Source organism: Balaenoptera acutorostrata, chromosome 9 (genome assembly GCF_949987535.1).
Source record: "Balaenoptera acutorostrata chromosome 9, mBalAcu1.1, whole genome shotgun sequence".
NCBI lineage: Eukaryota > Metazoa > Chordata > Mammalia > Artiodactyla > Balaenopteridae > Balaenoptera > Balaenoptera acutorostrata.
Window position 1 is genome coordinate 100697417 of NC_080072.1, and position 14466 is coordinate 100711882.

The window sequence follows — 14466 nt, forward strand, 5'->3', positions numbered from 1 at the left end:
TTTTGGCGAATGCAGGTTTTAGAAATGCATTTTCTCTCTCAATTTGCGACATAAATTTAGTGTTTATGAGATTTAGCTAATTTAAGCCAGCACATTCCAGCAAATCTGTGCATCTGTGTGCTGCCGGTGACAGCTGTGCACCACACACAGTCAGACAGGTGCTGGCTACTGGCTACCACTGGGGCCCGGAGCCCGAGATGCAGGCGTCTGTGTCCAGTGTGGCTCACCTGTGCAGGTCTTCCCCTGCGGGTCTGGGTGGGCTGCACTGGAAGAGGTTCGCCATCTCCATAAGGCTCCTCTCTATGGCTCCTCAGAACTGCTCTGCAGTGTAAGTCCCTCCTCCACCCTGGAATCCCTACAGCATCTGAAAACAAAAGCCCCCTCCCTGCCAAGGGTCAGAACCATCTTCTTTACAGGACCTTTGCACCTTACTGACTCCACCTGTACTTTCATTCATTTATTCAACACAACGTGATTATTTGCTCTGTGCTACCCAAGAAACAAAGTAGCTGAGTCCCAACTCTGTATGCTTTTTGTATATCTTATTTAATTATTACAACAACCCAGTGGGTTTGGAAATGTTGGAATTCCCCATTTTAAAGTTTAATACAATTTATAGTCCAGTTCCTCAGTCTCTCTAGCCACACGTCAAGTGCTCAATAGCCACGTGTGGACAGGACAGATATAGAACATTTCTGTCTTCACAGAAAGTGCTATTGGACAGCATTGTTTTAGATGATAAGGGTTTTGTGGACGAAGCATTTTGTGGCTAAAAAAAAGAGAGAAATGTTTAGATAACACTTCGTTCTATCTCTCCCTCGTGGAGATTGTCAGCACACATTAGCATGGACACCCTGAGTTGTCCTGTGGCCAAAACAACTATTTACCTCAGCATCTTCCAAATAGGTTTGATCATATGCCCCCAAAAGGATGCTGATCTAAAAGCTCACAGGATGCTAGTATTTGATGGAACACAGCTGGGATATGTTGCATTCCACCAGGTGACCCTCCTCGTGTAGCATCCTTGCAGCATTGAAAGGTGTAACAGAATCAAGGATTCTGCCCCGGAAATTTCTGCCACAAGCCCACTCAGGCAGGACTGAACTGGCACACCCCAGGCACCCAGCGAGAATGTTGAGAGACAGAGGACAGGCTGTAAATATGCCCAGGCAAAGATTGTCCTGCAGTCCTCATCTGTGCTGGGTACAGCGTCTCACCAACCTGACAGGAAGTTCTTTCTTGTGTCTAGCCACAGTCCCTCTTGCTTTGAAGCTGAGCCCTGTTTCCTCTGCTTCAGCTCTTACTGGGCTTTGGGAAGTAAGTTGTTCAGATGTTTGTTAAACACCTGCTGTGTGCCAAGTACCATGCTAGATACTGTTGCCTCCTAGCCCAGGGCTATTTCCATTGGAATTGACATTCTCCGACATTCAAACAGTTCCTTGCAGATTGCGAAGCACTTTCACTTATGTTTTCCCACTTTACCTCCCTCTTTCCCAGTCATTCTGAGCTGAGCAAAGAGTCTTGGAGCTGCTAAGTGACTTGACTTAAGGTCACGAAGCTGGTACATGACAAAACCAAGATTCTTAACTCCCGGTCCTCCGACTATGAGCCAGGGCTTCCTCCTCCGAGGCCCCTCCCACCCTCCTGGGCTGCACCAGCAGACTCAGAGCAGCGGCTCAGGGTGGGCTCTACCCAGCAGGCACAGTGTCCTTTGAAGGGCAGAGATCTCCCTGGAACAGTGTGTCCCCTTGCTCCGTTGAGTGGGGTGCGGGATGGCGGAGCACAAAGTCCTGGAGGGGATGAGCCCGCCCGAGTGCTAGAGAGGCCGGCCCACATCCCAGGGGAGACGCATCAACCACACAGCGCTGCTCGGACGACTCATGTATGGAGGCTGCTGAGTGACTCTGGCCCCACCTACCGGGGGGGAGGGAAGGTGGGGCAGAGCAGGAGAAGTTCAAGGGCAAAGAGGATTCAAAATCAAAGGCTGAAGAAATGAGGGACTGAAGGGAAATGCAGCTCAGAGCTTGGGAGGAGACACTCTTCCATCTTCCTTATTAATGCAGGGCCAAGAGACACTGCAAGTCGAATTAGGAACAGGAATCTAATTCTATTTTCCTGCTGTCAAAATTAAGCATAACAGAGATCATTCCCTGGGGAATCATGCCATGTACTCTCCTCCCTCCCCAAAGTAGATTTTCAATAAGCAGGTTTTGGACCAAGTAGAGTTGTACTGTGGATTACATTATTTTTCTTTAATGGGGGGAAAAAAATTAGAACATCTCTGCAAGTAACTAGTTCTAGTGAGGCTGGGGGAGGAGAAGTGAGGAACCCAGGCACGGCCCTCTGGTCATCCCTGCGGAGCCTGGCGGGGGGGCGGAGTTTGCTGTTAAGGGACTTCCTAGGAAAGTTGGGGTTCCCCACTACTGTCCCCAAGGCCCCTTTGGTGAGCCCTGCCACAGAGTTACCTTTTGAGACACTCAGGCTGGACCCAGAGCCTTTCACTCTTTGTGGTCACAAGTATAATATGCCGTGTATTTTCCTGGTATCGTTGTACATAGCTCAAATCAACTTTTTTTTCAGGCTTGCTTTGGTGTTTCTAAGTATTTTAATGTCCTTTTTTGTAGCTACAAGTCCTGAGCCCCTACACCCTCTGCCGTTTATGTGCTACCTGTGTGATCTTGGCAAAGTGACTTAGGCACGTGCTAGCCTCTGTTGTCTCATCTATAAAATGGGGATGAGGCTTCCTCCCTCCCAGGGTGGTTGAGGGGATAAAATAGGACGACACAGTGTATAACAGCGTCCACACCTAGGGAACACACAGCACGCATGGCTTTAACTCTCTTTCCTTCCTGGAATCCCTTTTGAACAAGGTCAGGTCAGGACCTGCAGTGGCGTGACCGGAGTTCTGCTCTGTCCTTGTAACATCCCTGTGTTGGCTAAACTCGGTCCAGATGTTGGAGAGGAGAGACTCTGGTCTCCTGGGGAGGAAGTGCGGCTGAAAAGAAACGCAGGCTGGTTCAGTAAAATGGGAACCGTCTTTGCAGGCAAACCAAGCTGCTCCACCACTCATGAGCTGTGTGATGTGAAGCAGGACACTCTACCTCTCTGAGCTTTAGTTCCCTCCCATGTAAAGTGGGGATAATAATGCATCTCAGGGTGATTGGGTGGAAGGTATCTGGGCCCAGAATGTAATACACATTTAATTACTGTTACTTTATCCTGCAACCCTGGTTGTGGCAGTAGTGGGTGGAGGACTGGTGTGTCGGGAATGATACCCAGAGTCCCGTGTGAGTAGCTGGGGGACGAGGGGGACAGTAGTTGGCCTTTCTAGTGCCACCCCCAGGCACTGTGAGAGGCCTTTTGCTTACGGTGATACAAATCAACCACTTACGGAACACTTCCTATATAACAAACACTCTGCTAAGGGTTTGAAATTATCTCATTTAAACCTCACATTAACCATATAAGATGGGCTCTATAGACATTTTTATTATATGCATGAAGAAAAGAGAGATTAAGTCCATTTTCAAGGTCACATGGTTCTTGTTACCTCCTCTCCCTGCATCTCCGAACACTGTGGAAGAGGCAGAAGTGAGGGACCATTTTTCCTATTATTTTATGGGAGGACTGAGGCCTTCCCAGGCAACTCAAGTGGTGAATCAGAGGCCAGAACTTGGAATCAGAAACCTGGGTTTGGACCTTGGCCAGTTAGTTCTGTGATCTGTCCCAGTGTCTCTCCTGCTGCAGTGATTTGGTCTCTAACCAGGAATAATGATAATACCTGCTTCCAGGGCACTTGTAGGGTTAAATCAACAGTATGTGAAGAAGCTTAGGAAACACTGAAGGCAGTTCTCAGGGCAGGGATGCCTCCTGGGCCCCAGTAATTAATAAACCAACAAACACCCTGAAGTGGAGAGGCTGAGGGGAGCGCAGAGGGCAGGTTCTCCCCACGCCCATCCTTGCCGTCAGAGGAGGGGGCAGCCTCCATGGCCGAGCAAGGCAGCAGGTGGTCCTCCTGGGACTGAGAGGTCTCAGCCTGCTCCTCCATCCCCTCTCTGTCTCCCCCTCTGGCCCCCGTGGTCTGGCCCTTTCTGCCCTTTCCCGGGGCCAAGCCCAGGTGTGGGATGGGACAAAACCAAGAAGCAGGTGAAATACGTGCGTCGTTCAAGCATTTGAATTTGTTCCGTGCCCCTGCCCCACTGACAACACCTCGGACCCTCATCCCTCTCTCTCCATCAGAATCTGCTCCCTGGAAAAACAGGACGTGAAAACCGTACACCCGAGGCACTTGCACCTGGCAGGGGGAGGAGACTGGAGATGTACCAGGTTTAGGGCACGGTGCATGGTGGTGAGCTCACATAGTCTCCCTAAATCCTCGCCATAATCCTCTGGTCGGTGTTCCATCAGCTGCCTCCCACAAGATTTTAAAGTGTCGCCCCTGCTGGGAATATTAACATTTTCCAGCATCAAAGCTTGCAGCCCAGGGAATCAGCCAGTGGAGAGGAGGGATGCCCGTTGACATGATTATTTATTCTTAATTTTTGATACAAAGGTCCTCTGTGTCCCCTGCAGACCCATCCCTTAGGTGTTTGTGTCCTTGTCCTGCAGACCTGTGTAACTCCTGCTGTGCCTTTCTCAGCCTCTCCATCCTTTTCCTCCCTGCCCCACCTGGCCCCTGGGTCCCAGTCCCAGAAGCCAGTCTCCCTCCTTCTTCCTAGAACAGCCAGCCTACTGGGTTTCACATCGATCCATCCCATTGCATCCTGAGCGAGACTAATAGGTTCCCCTGGTCCCTCTCAGCCTTGGCCTCGGCAGGCAGACTCGCTGCAGGGCCAAGGGTCCCTCAGGAGAGGAGGGTCAGGGTGGAGGTAGAGGGGAAGCGGGGAGAGAGCAGCTTTTAACCCCTCTGGTGGCAGCTGCCTTTGGCAAATCCCTTAGTTCCATGAAACAGATAGAGGTGAGGAGAACGACAATTGGAAAATGCCAAACTGCACTGAAGAACTCTAATCTTCTTTATGTAACTAAACCACTTTTCCTCTTCTGCAGCTGCTTTCCGCTACCTAGTATAAAAAAAGGATCCTTTTCTGATTCATAAAGACTCTCTGGGCTGGAAAGACATCGACATTTTTGTAGTTCAACTTTCTGACTCCTGGTTTCATTCCCTCTACAACCATCCTCAACTGGGGCTTCAGTCTTTCCTTGACTACCTCCAGCAATGGGGAACTCACTCCCTCCTGATGCAGCCCACTGCCTCTTTAGACGGTTCCAACAGAGCATCTTCCTTATGATAGCTAAGTGCATCCCCCTGCGACTTCCATCCATTCATTATTCCTGGGGTTAGCCCTTGACTACAAGTCAAGAGCAAGTCTGTCTTATGACAGCCCTTCCCCTCTTCCTCAGACCAGGCACCCACTTCCTTCAGTGGCTCCTCAGGTGACGTGGTGTCTGTTCCCACCTGGCAGGGCTGCTCCCCTGATCCGTTAGGGTGCAGAGTCTCTCTCTTCCCCCAGCGGTCTGTGTTCAGTCCACCGGCAAGCACCCGTGCGCCCTACCTCACAGTGGGAATGAGCCGAGGAGTTTGAAATAGGAGCCCTGCCCAGCACTGTGAAATAATTACAGTACATGTTATCTATCGTAATACATGCATATATGCATAAGCATATGCTATCAAATGTTTCATATGGCTTATAACCAAGGGCTGTGTTCTGTGAATTGGATAATAAATCCTGTGTGAGTTGGGAGAAGAGAGAAGTGGGTCGGGGCTGGAGATCGGAGAGAGGGTTTGGGGGAGGAGATGGGGTGAAGGACCGTTGGGATGTGAGCGAGTGGGGGAGGGGGGATGGATGGAAGCCAGATTTGGGAGGTGCCTTCTGGGTGACAGACACTGTTCTGCTGACTTGCCATCCTCTGACTCCCCCTGTGAGGTGGTTATGACCCTTATCTCACAGATGAGGACATGGAGGGGCAGAGGGGCATAGAGAATGGCTCACACTAGCTAACCTACGGGCGGTACAGGAGCTGGGATTCATGGCCCACCTGGCGCTCTTTCTGTTACTTCAGGTGCAGTGCAGCCTGGAAAAGGGAGTGACTGGGTAGGAGATCCTGGGGGCGGTTGCGGACCTCCCAGAGACTCGCTGCCCTTCTCCCCTGCCCTCCCCTGGGCCTTCCCTGCCCCCCAGCAAACAGTGTTGGATGAGAAGGGGAAGGGATACTGCTTCCTTGTTTAAAGGGCAGCAGAGCACCCCAAGGGGCAGGGGGTGGGGTGGGGCATGTGGGCATCGATTAGAGCAGGGTCCCCAGTTTCCCTGACACGTTGGGGCTCTTTTACCCGGGAGCTCAGTGCACCTGCCAGCTTTAAAGGGGTGAAGGGTCCCTGGGCTGCCTTTGTCAAGCTGCTCCATGCTGTGTGTAATTGTACTGTCACTCCCCAGGCTTTTGTCTTCTCCCACTGAATTTCATTGCCCATCTGAAGGATCCCAGGGGATTTGGCCTCTCTCCCTGCTGCATTCCAGGCCCTATGGGGGTTCACACCCACCACTCCCCCGTTACTCATACCTCCAGCTGCTCCCTTAGAGCATGCCCTGGCAGATCTTTCCTTGAGCCAAGGAGATGGCCAAGGCTTCGGCAGCTCCAGCTCTGTGGCCTCCCCGACCTCCTTGTCCTTTGGATCGGGTGCTCAGACCTTTGTCCAAGTGGGATTTTGCTTTTCCCATCATCTCTGAGAAGATGTGAATATTCTCTCCATTTTACAGATAGGACACAGTGGAGCTGCCCCATAGGAAACCAGATTTTCAGGCCGCCAAACGAAATAGGGATATCATTTGGGTTGTTTTTTTAAAAATTTTTATTGGAGTATAGTTGATTTACAATGTTGTGTTAGTTTCAGGTGTACAGCAAAGTGAATCAGTTATACATATATCCACTCTTTTTTTAGATTCTTTTCCCATACAGGCCATTACAGAGTATTGAGTAGAGTTCCCTGTGCTATACAGCAGGTCCTTATTAGTTGTCTATTTTATATATGGTAGTGGGGATATGATTTGAACTTTGCTATAGACTTAGCTACAGGTTCCTGGCCTCTAAGCTCCTGAGGGCAGGGTCGGTACCTGATCTAACTTCTCTGCTGGTGTCCTATTGGCCGGGTGCCGGGCCCTTAGGACAGTGAGTGCTGGATGAACAGATGTGTACCTTCCTCCCTCTTCCTTCTGCCTCACTGAGTCACCATTCCTGACCTTTGGGTTCTTGTGGGGATGAGTAGACACAAAAGAAGTAACACTGATTCTATGCATGCCCGTTCCAAGTGTGCTTTCACATAGGATCTCAGTGAGTTCTCACCTGCTATTCCCATTTTACAGATGAAGAGTGGAGCCTTGAAGAGGTTAGATGGTTCTCAAGGTCACACAGCCAGCGAGGGTTGACCCTGAGCTTGAATCCAGATCTTCTGCATCTGGGTTGGCAGGAAGTGCCCTGGCAGCATCAGCGCCACTCTGGATGGAAGCCGGTGGTGAGGGGCTGGGAGGGGCACCGATAGCAGCAGGGGGTCTGTACAAGCCTCTATCGAGGCCTGTTTGGGAAGGAAGGAAAGGCCAACCCGATGCTGGGCTTGCACGGCCTGGGTTTCTGAAGCCTCTTTGTGAATAGCAGGCCCTCCGGGGGCTCCCTGCTCCCTGACGCAGCCTCCAGCTCCTGGGACCACCTTCTCAGGACCTTGGGGATGGGAGTTAGGGGTTGACCCCACCTTCCGGAACTCCAGTCTCCATCATGCCAGGCCCGTGGGCTCTACCCTGCTCCCTTTTCCTTGTTAACACGGCACACCAAGGCTTCCCCGCCAAAGCCCAGAGACGCGTGTCTCCAGGCCTCCCTGGGTTCTGTGCCTGATGCTTCCTGCTGCATTTTATCCTAAGAGGCAGTCTGTCTCAGGGGAAGAGGGTTGGATGGAGACAAGAAAATGGGGATTCTGGTCCCAGCTGTGTTCCTGGACACATCCTGTCGTCTCTCTACAAAATGAGGGAGGTGCTATGAATGCTCTTCAGATGCCCCCCATCTTACCTTTTGGTTCTCAAGGGTCAGGAGGGGGTGTGACCTGAACAGGGAGGGTCATGTCCATGACATCTCCGCATTTAATATTCCTTTAACCAGTACAGACACCAGAGCACTGGGATCTTTGGTTAGAAAGCAACCCTTCCCGGGCCATCCTCAGTGTGTGCAGACTGTGTCTGGGAGAGTTATTCCTCTCCTGCCTCCTGTTCGCCTCTGTGCTGTGGGATTCGAATACTTTATAGGATCCTTGGGAGGACTTAAATGAGATGAACCATTAAAATGTTTAGCCCATTACCTGGAACACTATAAGAATTCAATAAATGTTACTCTCATCATTGATTGGCTTTTGAGAGCAAATGCCTATAGGTCTCTTTCCATCGGAATTGAGACTGCTGTCTTCTCAGGAGACCTCCCACCCAACCACACACCCTCCTCCTGGCCTGCCTTTTCAGAGACAAAGCAGGATTAAGACCTTTGTGTCTCGTGACATCCTTCTGGAATCCCTCCTCCCATATATGCTAGACGGCAAATAGCGAGGGAAGGGGAGAGTCTTTAGCGCACAATCCCAGTTTTCTGTTTTGTTCTGGTCCCACATGATTGCCTGCTGGAATGCAATTCAAGACCTGTTCTTTCATAATCATAATAATACCTTGTCTCAGTGCAGCCATGGTGCTCTGAGGAGTTCAAAGGGTTTCACTAGACCTGTTTTCTGGGCCTTGTGACCTTGAGGGAGGGAATTGCTCCCCGACCTCCACCACGGAAATAAAGGCTGGATGTAACATTTATGAGGGTTCACCATGTGCGAGGTTCTGGCCTAAGCACTTGGCGTGTTACTTCATTTAATCTTCTCCACAGCCCTGAGCTCTGGCCGCTGATATTACAGGCACACCTCGCTTTATTGCGCTTCGCAGACACTGCTTTTTTACAAATTGAAGGTCTGTGGCAACCCTGCCTCAAGCAAGTCTATCGGTGCCATTTTTCCAACAACATTTGCTCACTACGTGTCTCTGTGTCACATTTTGAAAATTCTCACCATATTTCAAACTTTTTCATTATCATTATATTTGTTATGTGATCGGTGATCTTTGATGTTACTCTTGCAAAAAGATTACAACCCACTGAGGGCTCAGATGATGGTTAGCCTTTTTAAGCAATAAAATATTTTTAAATTAAGGTATGTACATTGCTTTTTTTAGGCATAATGTTATTGCACATTTAACAGACTACAGTATAGTGTAAACATAACTTTTATATGCACCGGGAAACCCAAAAATTCTTGTGACTCGCTTTATGGCGGTGGCGTGGGACCGAATGCGCAATATCTCCGAGGTCTGCCTGTATTCTCATTTCTCAGGTGAGCAGCTGAGGTCAAGAGACCCAGCCACACGAGGTCACCCAGTGAGCAAGTGGCCAAGTTAGGGAAGGAAACCCAGGCCTGGTGGTCTCTAAGCACAGGTCTTGGCTGCTGGGCAGCGCCGCCCCCAGGGCCGTGGGAAGGAGTGGGGGTTCTCTTGTCCGACTCAAGGGAACCTCATGCTCTGCTTTCAAAGAGCATTTCCCAGGGAGTCGGGGGAGGCCCTGGGTGCTGAGGAGGGTTCTTTTCATTTGAGATGGGGTGACAGGACGCCCCAGAGGTTAGGAGACTTGCTCAGATTAGGGTGCGGCTGCTTAGCCAACAGGGGGCAGACCCGCGACCCTGACTCCCGCCCGAGTCTTCGCTTGTCCTGCTTTGGCTCCCGTGTCTCCCGAGGCAGCGCCGTGGACCCTCAGGGGTTTTGTCCTCTCTTCCCCTGCAGGCCTTTTAAACCTCGAGAAGCTGCTCCGGCAATTCCTGATCTCCAAGGACACGCTCTCGGTCCGGATGCTGGATGACACTAGGGACCCCACCCCACTCCTCAAGGAGATCCGGGACGACAAGACAGCCACCATCATCATCCATGCCAACGCCTCCATGTCCCACACCATCCTCCTGAAGGTGGGCGCTGGGCCGGGCGGGTGCCGCTGGGCGCCGAGCATTCCTCCCCCTCCCCCTCCTTCTGAGCTGGCACTCTGCTCGCTTCTTGCCTTGGGCATCCATCCTCCTGGGCCAAGGCCGAAGGAGCCCGTGGCTGGACTCCTGACCCTGACAAGCCTCTGTGTGCTTCAGTTCCAATGGGCGGCCCCTGAGAGCTAAAAGGAGAAAGCAGGGTGATGACAATGCCATAGAAACATGTAACTCATGGTGCAACAGGGCAACCACCAGCTGAAACACTGGCCAAGCCTAGACCTGCCAGGGGCTCTGTGGTCCAGGGGTTCCTAGGAGGGGCTAGGGTGGGGGGGGGTGGGCCACTTGGGCACTTGGGACAGAGGCTATTTGCCAAGAGGAGTAGAAGCATCTCCATATTTTGACAACCAGGGCAGTCACATCCGTGTGTATTACTGAATCTCGGGCACGTGTGCTACAGTTCACCAAGTGCTGTCATGTAATTTCTCAGTGTAATCCTCCCCATGACCACGTGAGGTGGGCGTGATATCTTCCCTCGGCAGATGAAGAAACTGAGACTCTGCGAGATGAGCAGCTTTGTCCAAGGCCCGGCCCTGTAAGGAGCAGAGCGAAGCTGGCATTGGTTCCCTTAACAGCAAATCAGCCTATTTCCTCTACCCCCCGGGACACAGAGGGGCAGGGTGCTAGCCCCTGAATCAACATATATGGAGAGAGAGAGAGAGAGAGAGAGAGAGAGAGAAGTCAATGCCTGGGGGTCCACTCTGGACAAACAGCTGCAAAGCTGCAAACTGCTGGGCACCCTTGGAATCACTGGCTCCACTTCCTGGGCTGGTGGCTCGGCTAGGCAAGCAGCCCAGAAAGAGTAGACCCTGCTTCCAGGCTCCGCCATGGCTCTGGCAGCTCCCCCAGCCTCTCCAGGCACATTGGCCTCTTCTAATGCCATTTTAATTGCACATTTAAGCGCAACCTGCCACCTTCCAGTGGGGGAGTGAGGTTCCTCATTAACCTCTGCCGAGCCATGAGGAGGCCGGCAGACACGCGATGATTCTCTCTTCCTCTCCTTCCCTCGCTGTCTCCTAACCTCCCCACCCCAGCTAGTTTTGTCTCAGAATTAATAAGAGATTAGAATGAGTTCTCTGAGTACTGCGGGCTGTCCCTTCAGCCTGTTGCTATAGTAATTTTCCACAGCTCCAAACCCACGTCTGTCTGTGTGGGTATACCCAACTCACAGACACACTCAAACACAGAATTTTTCTCTTTCTCTTTCTTCTCTTATGTCCGGAGCTATGATCGAGGAAGTCATCAAAGACAGAAAAGCTCCTCTAAGTTTCAAGGCACAAGAGATAAAGGCTGAGGAGTCCTCAGGAAGGTGGGGAGTAGGGAGTGAGATAGATTTCCCTCAGTCCCCTTGCCAGGGGTGGGTCGGAACCTACGGTAGCTGGTTCCTACCTGGACGGGCCCCCGGTGGAAGTCTTTTAGGCTCAGCCCTTGCCCAGGAATATTTTGTCGCTCCCAGCATATGCAGTTGCCTCCCCCCTCTTTTTTTTTTTTTTTTTTAATTTATTTTATTTTTGGCTGTGCTGGGTCTTCGTTTCTGTGCGAGGGCTTTCTCCAGTTGTGGCGAGCGGGGGCCACTCTTCATCGCGGTGCGCAGGCCTTTCACTATCGCGGCCTTTTCTGTTGCGGAGCACAAGCTCCAGACGCGTAGGCTCAGCAATTGTGGCTCACGGGCCCAGCCGCTCCGCGGCATGTGGGATCCTCCCAGACCAGGGCTCGAACCCGTGTCCTCTGCATTGGCAGGCAGATTCTCAACCACTGCGTCACCAGGGAAGCCCCCACCTCTTTTTCAATTTTATTTATTTATTTATTTTTATTTATGGCTGTGTTGGGTCTTCATTTCTGTGCGAGGGCTTTTCTCTAGTTGCGGCAAGTGAGGGCCACTCTTCATCGCGGTGCGTGGGCCTCTCACTATCGTGGCTTGTCTTGTTGCGGAGCACAGGCTCCAGACGCGCAGGCTCAGTAATTGTGGCTCACAGGGCCAGTTGCTCCGAGGCATGTGGGATCTTCCCAGACCAGGGCTCGAACCCGCGTCCCCCGCACCAGGAGGCAGATTCTCAACCACTGCGCCACCAGGGAAGCCCCCCCACCTCTTTTTAATATGTGTATTTCATTGTTGAAATTTAGGAAAGTACAGAAAAGCACACAGAAAAAAATAAACATCATTCACAATTCCATCACCCAGAGAGAACCACTGTTAAATTTTGATGTCTAGCCTTTCTGCCTTTACAGACACATTTTTTCCTTTTCCAAAATTATTATCACACTGCACACACTCTTTGGAAAACTGTTTTTTATTTTCTACTTAATAATATGCCATGCATTTTTCTCATGTCATTGCATATTTTTCTACAAATATTTTAATGGCTGCATCATTTCCTATCACATGGATGTACCATAATTTATTTAAGCATCGTTTATTGTTGGAGATACAGGTTGTTTTCAATCTTTGCTATAATAAATAATGCTGGGATGCACATCTTTGTACATAAATCTTTATGCAAATTCATGAATATTTTCTGAGCATAAATTTCTAAGAGTGGAATTACTGAGTTAAAGGTATGCATGCTTTTCAGGATTTTGATATAATTTGCCAGATTGCCTTTTAGAAAGGCTGTAAGGATTTACACTCCCACCAGCAGCATATAGGTGTCTTATAGCACCCTTGCCAATACTGGGTATTTTCATTATAAACGCCTTTAATTTTTTTTATGGCTGTGCATTTGAAGGAAATTCCCTTGTAGTGATCATTATTAGCAAATGGTTCTGCTGGGTGCAGGCTTTCCTGAGGCCCTCTGTCAGACTCAGCCCTTGTGACCTTGGAACCAAATCCATCAGTGACCAGCGAGGTTTCGGGAAACCTTGTTCCCATTTGAATTCCTAGCAGCCCCAGCAAGCCGGCCCTGCATCCGTCCTGGACTCAGTCCACATGTTTCCCTGGAGCTCCAGACTCCTTTTTCGTGGGGCTACAACCCGGCCTTGAGGGGCCTCAGGGAGGATGAACTCAGTGTGGGAAGCAGTGTGGTCAGAGGCTGTATGGAGCTTCTGGGAGTCTCGGTGTGCACTCCTGAGCCTGGCCCCAGAACTAGGCAGCACCCCGCTGCCTCTTGATTTCAGGAGGATTTTCAGAGTAATCCCCTACTTTATTGAGCGGCTGTTCTGGCAACGAACTCCATGTTTACCCAGAATTCAGGTCTTAAAAACCAAGGATCTCTTGTCCCTTATTTTTAGGACAGCAGATTTCACAAAGTGGGTTTTAACCATCTGACGGTGCCCTCTCCCAGCCCCCTGCCCCCAGTCCATCCCTGTAACCCGGGGGCTCTCGCTGGCCTAGGCAGTGGTGAGAGGCAAGGGCATTAGTATACGGACAGCGGTGGGGGAGGGAAGGGATGGAGGTGAGCATCGTGCCCCACCATCTTCTTGGAAGTGGAGGAGGCAATGTAGCTTTGCTGGAGGAAGGAGGAACCTCCTGTCAGGGTCCTTGGGCTCTATCAGGACCCCCCGTGTAATCTTGCCCCAGGCATTTGTTTTCCATTGGAATGGCAGTGATATAATTACCCTGGCCTATCCTTCAAGGAGCCTGTGAAGGTTCCTGTGAGAATGCTCACAAAGTTATTGGAGTTCCTTGGGGGATCAACACGATGTAAGGGGAAAATTTAATCATCCCTGGCCTTGTTTTTTCCCCCCATGCACCTCAGTAGTCATGACAAAAACGGTTTCCCAGGGGCCCAGGGCTGTGGGCTACATGATGCAGATCTAACCGACTGTCAGGAGGGATGAGGGCCCTGGGGAGAGCTGGGCTCATTATTTCCGTGATCTCCTTGCCGGCGTCTACAGCGCCTGTCACACTCCAAGCCAGGCACGCCGACAGGAAAGGTTGCTTAGGGGTATTTATGATGGCTACGAAGATGAGACAAAAAGAGGCCCTTCTGAAGTCACAGCTCTCAACCGTGGGCTGAGCCTTGCTGATGCACTGTGACCAAGGGCATGTCACAGGCAACTTGCTCCTCACTACTACTAAAGGACCAAAGTTTGCAAATGATTCGCCTGTTTCCAACATTACTGCAGATTCAGGAATACACTTATGAGTCTCGCTCACTCTCATCCCGCTAGGGGTGGAGTTAATTTGGGAATTGCCTACAACCCACAGACTCTCTCCTATCTATGCCTCGGCCCCTAAGAGAAGTGTGTCAGTAGTTCCATCAATATCATAGCCCTCCAAGGGGAGTATTAGGCTGCCTGGCTTTAATTTCACCTTTTCCACTTATGAGACGTGTGATCTTCTGGACAAGTTGCACAGCCTTGGGTGCTTCGGTTTCCTCAGCTGTCAAATGGGGGTGGTGAAGGAGTAATAGTGCCTACCTCATCAGGTTAACCCAAGTAAA

At 50.8% G+C, this 14466-nt stretch overlaps 1 protein-coding gene across 4 annotated transcripts in view; it reads left to right on the forward strand.

The window, feature by feature from the left end:
- The window catches only part of GRIK4 (glutamate ionotropic receptor kainate type subunit 4), a 440922-nt gene that overhangs the window by 284372 nt on the left and 142084 nt on the right, over positions 1 to 14466 (forward strand). For all 4 annotated transcript variants that reach the window (XM_057553865.1, XM_057553866.1, XM_057553867.1 and 1 more), the window contains one exon: positions 9837 to 10015. In XM_057553865.1, the coding sequence (XP_057409848.1) occupies positions 9837 to 10015 (179 nt within the window). The remainder of the gene's footprint in view (positions 1 to 9836; positions 10016 to 14466) is intronic.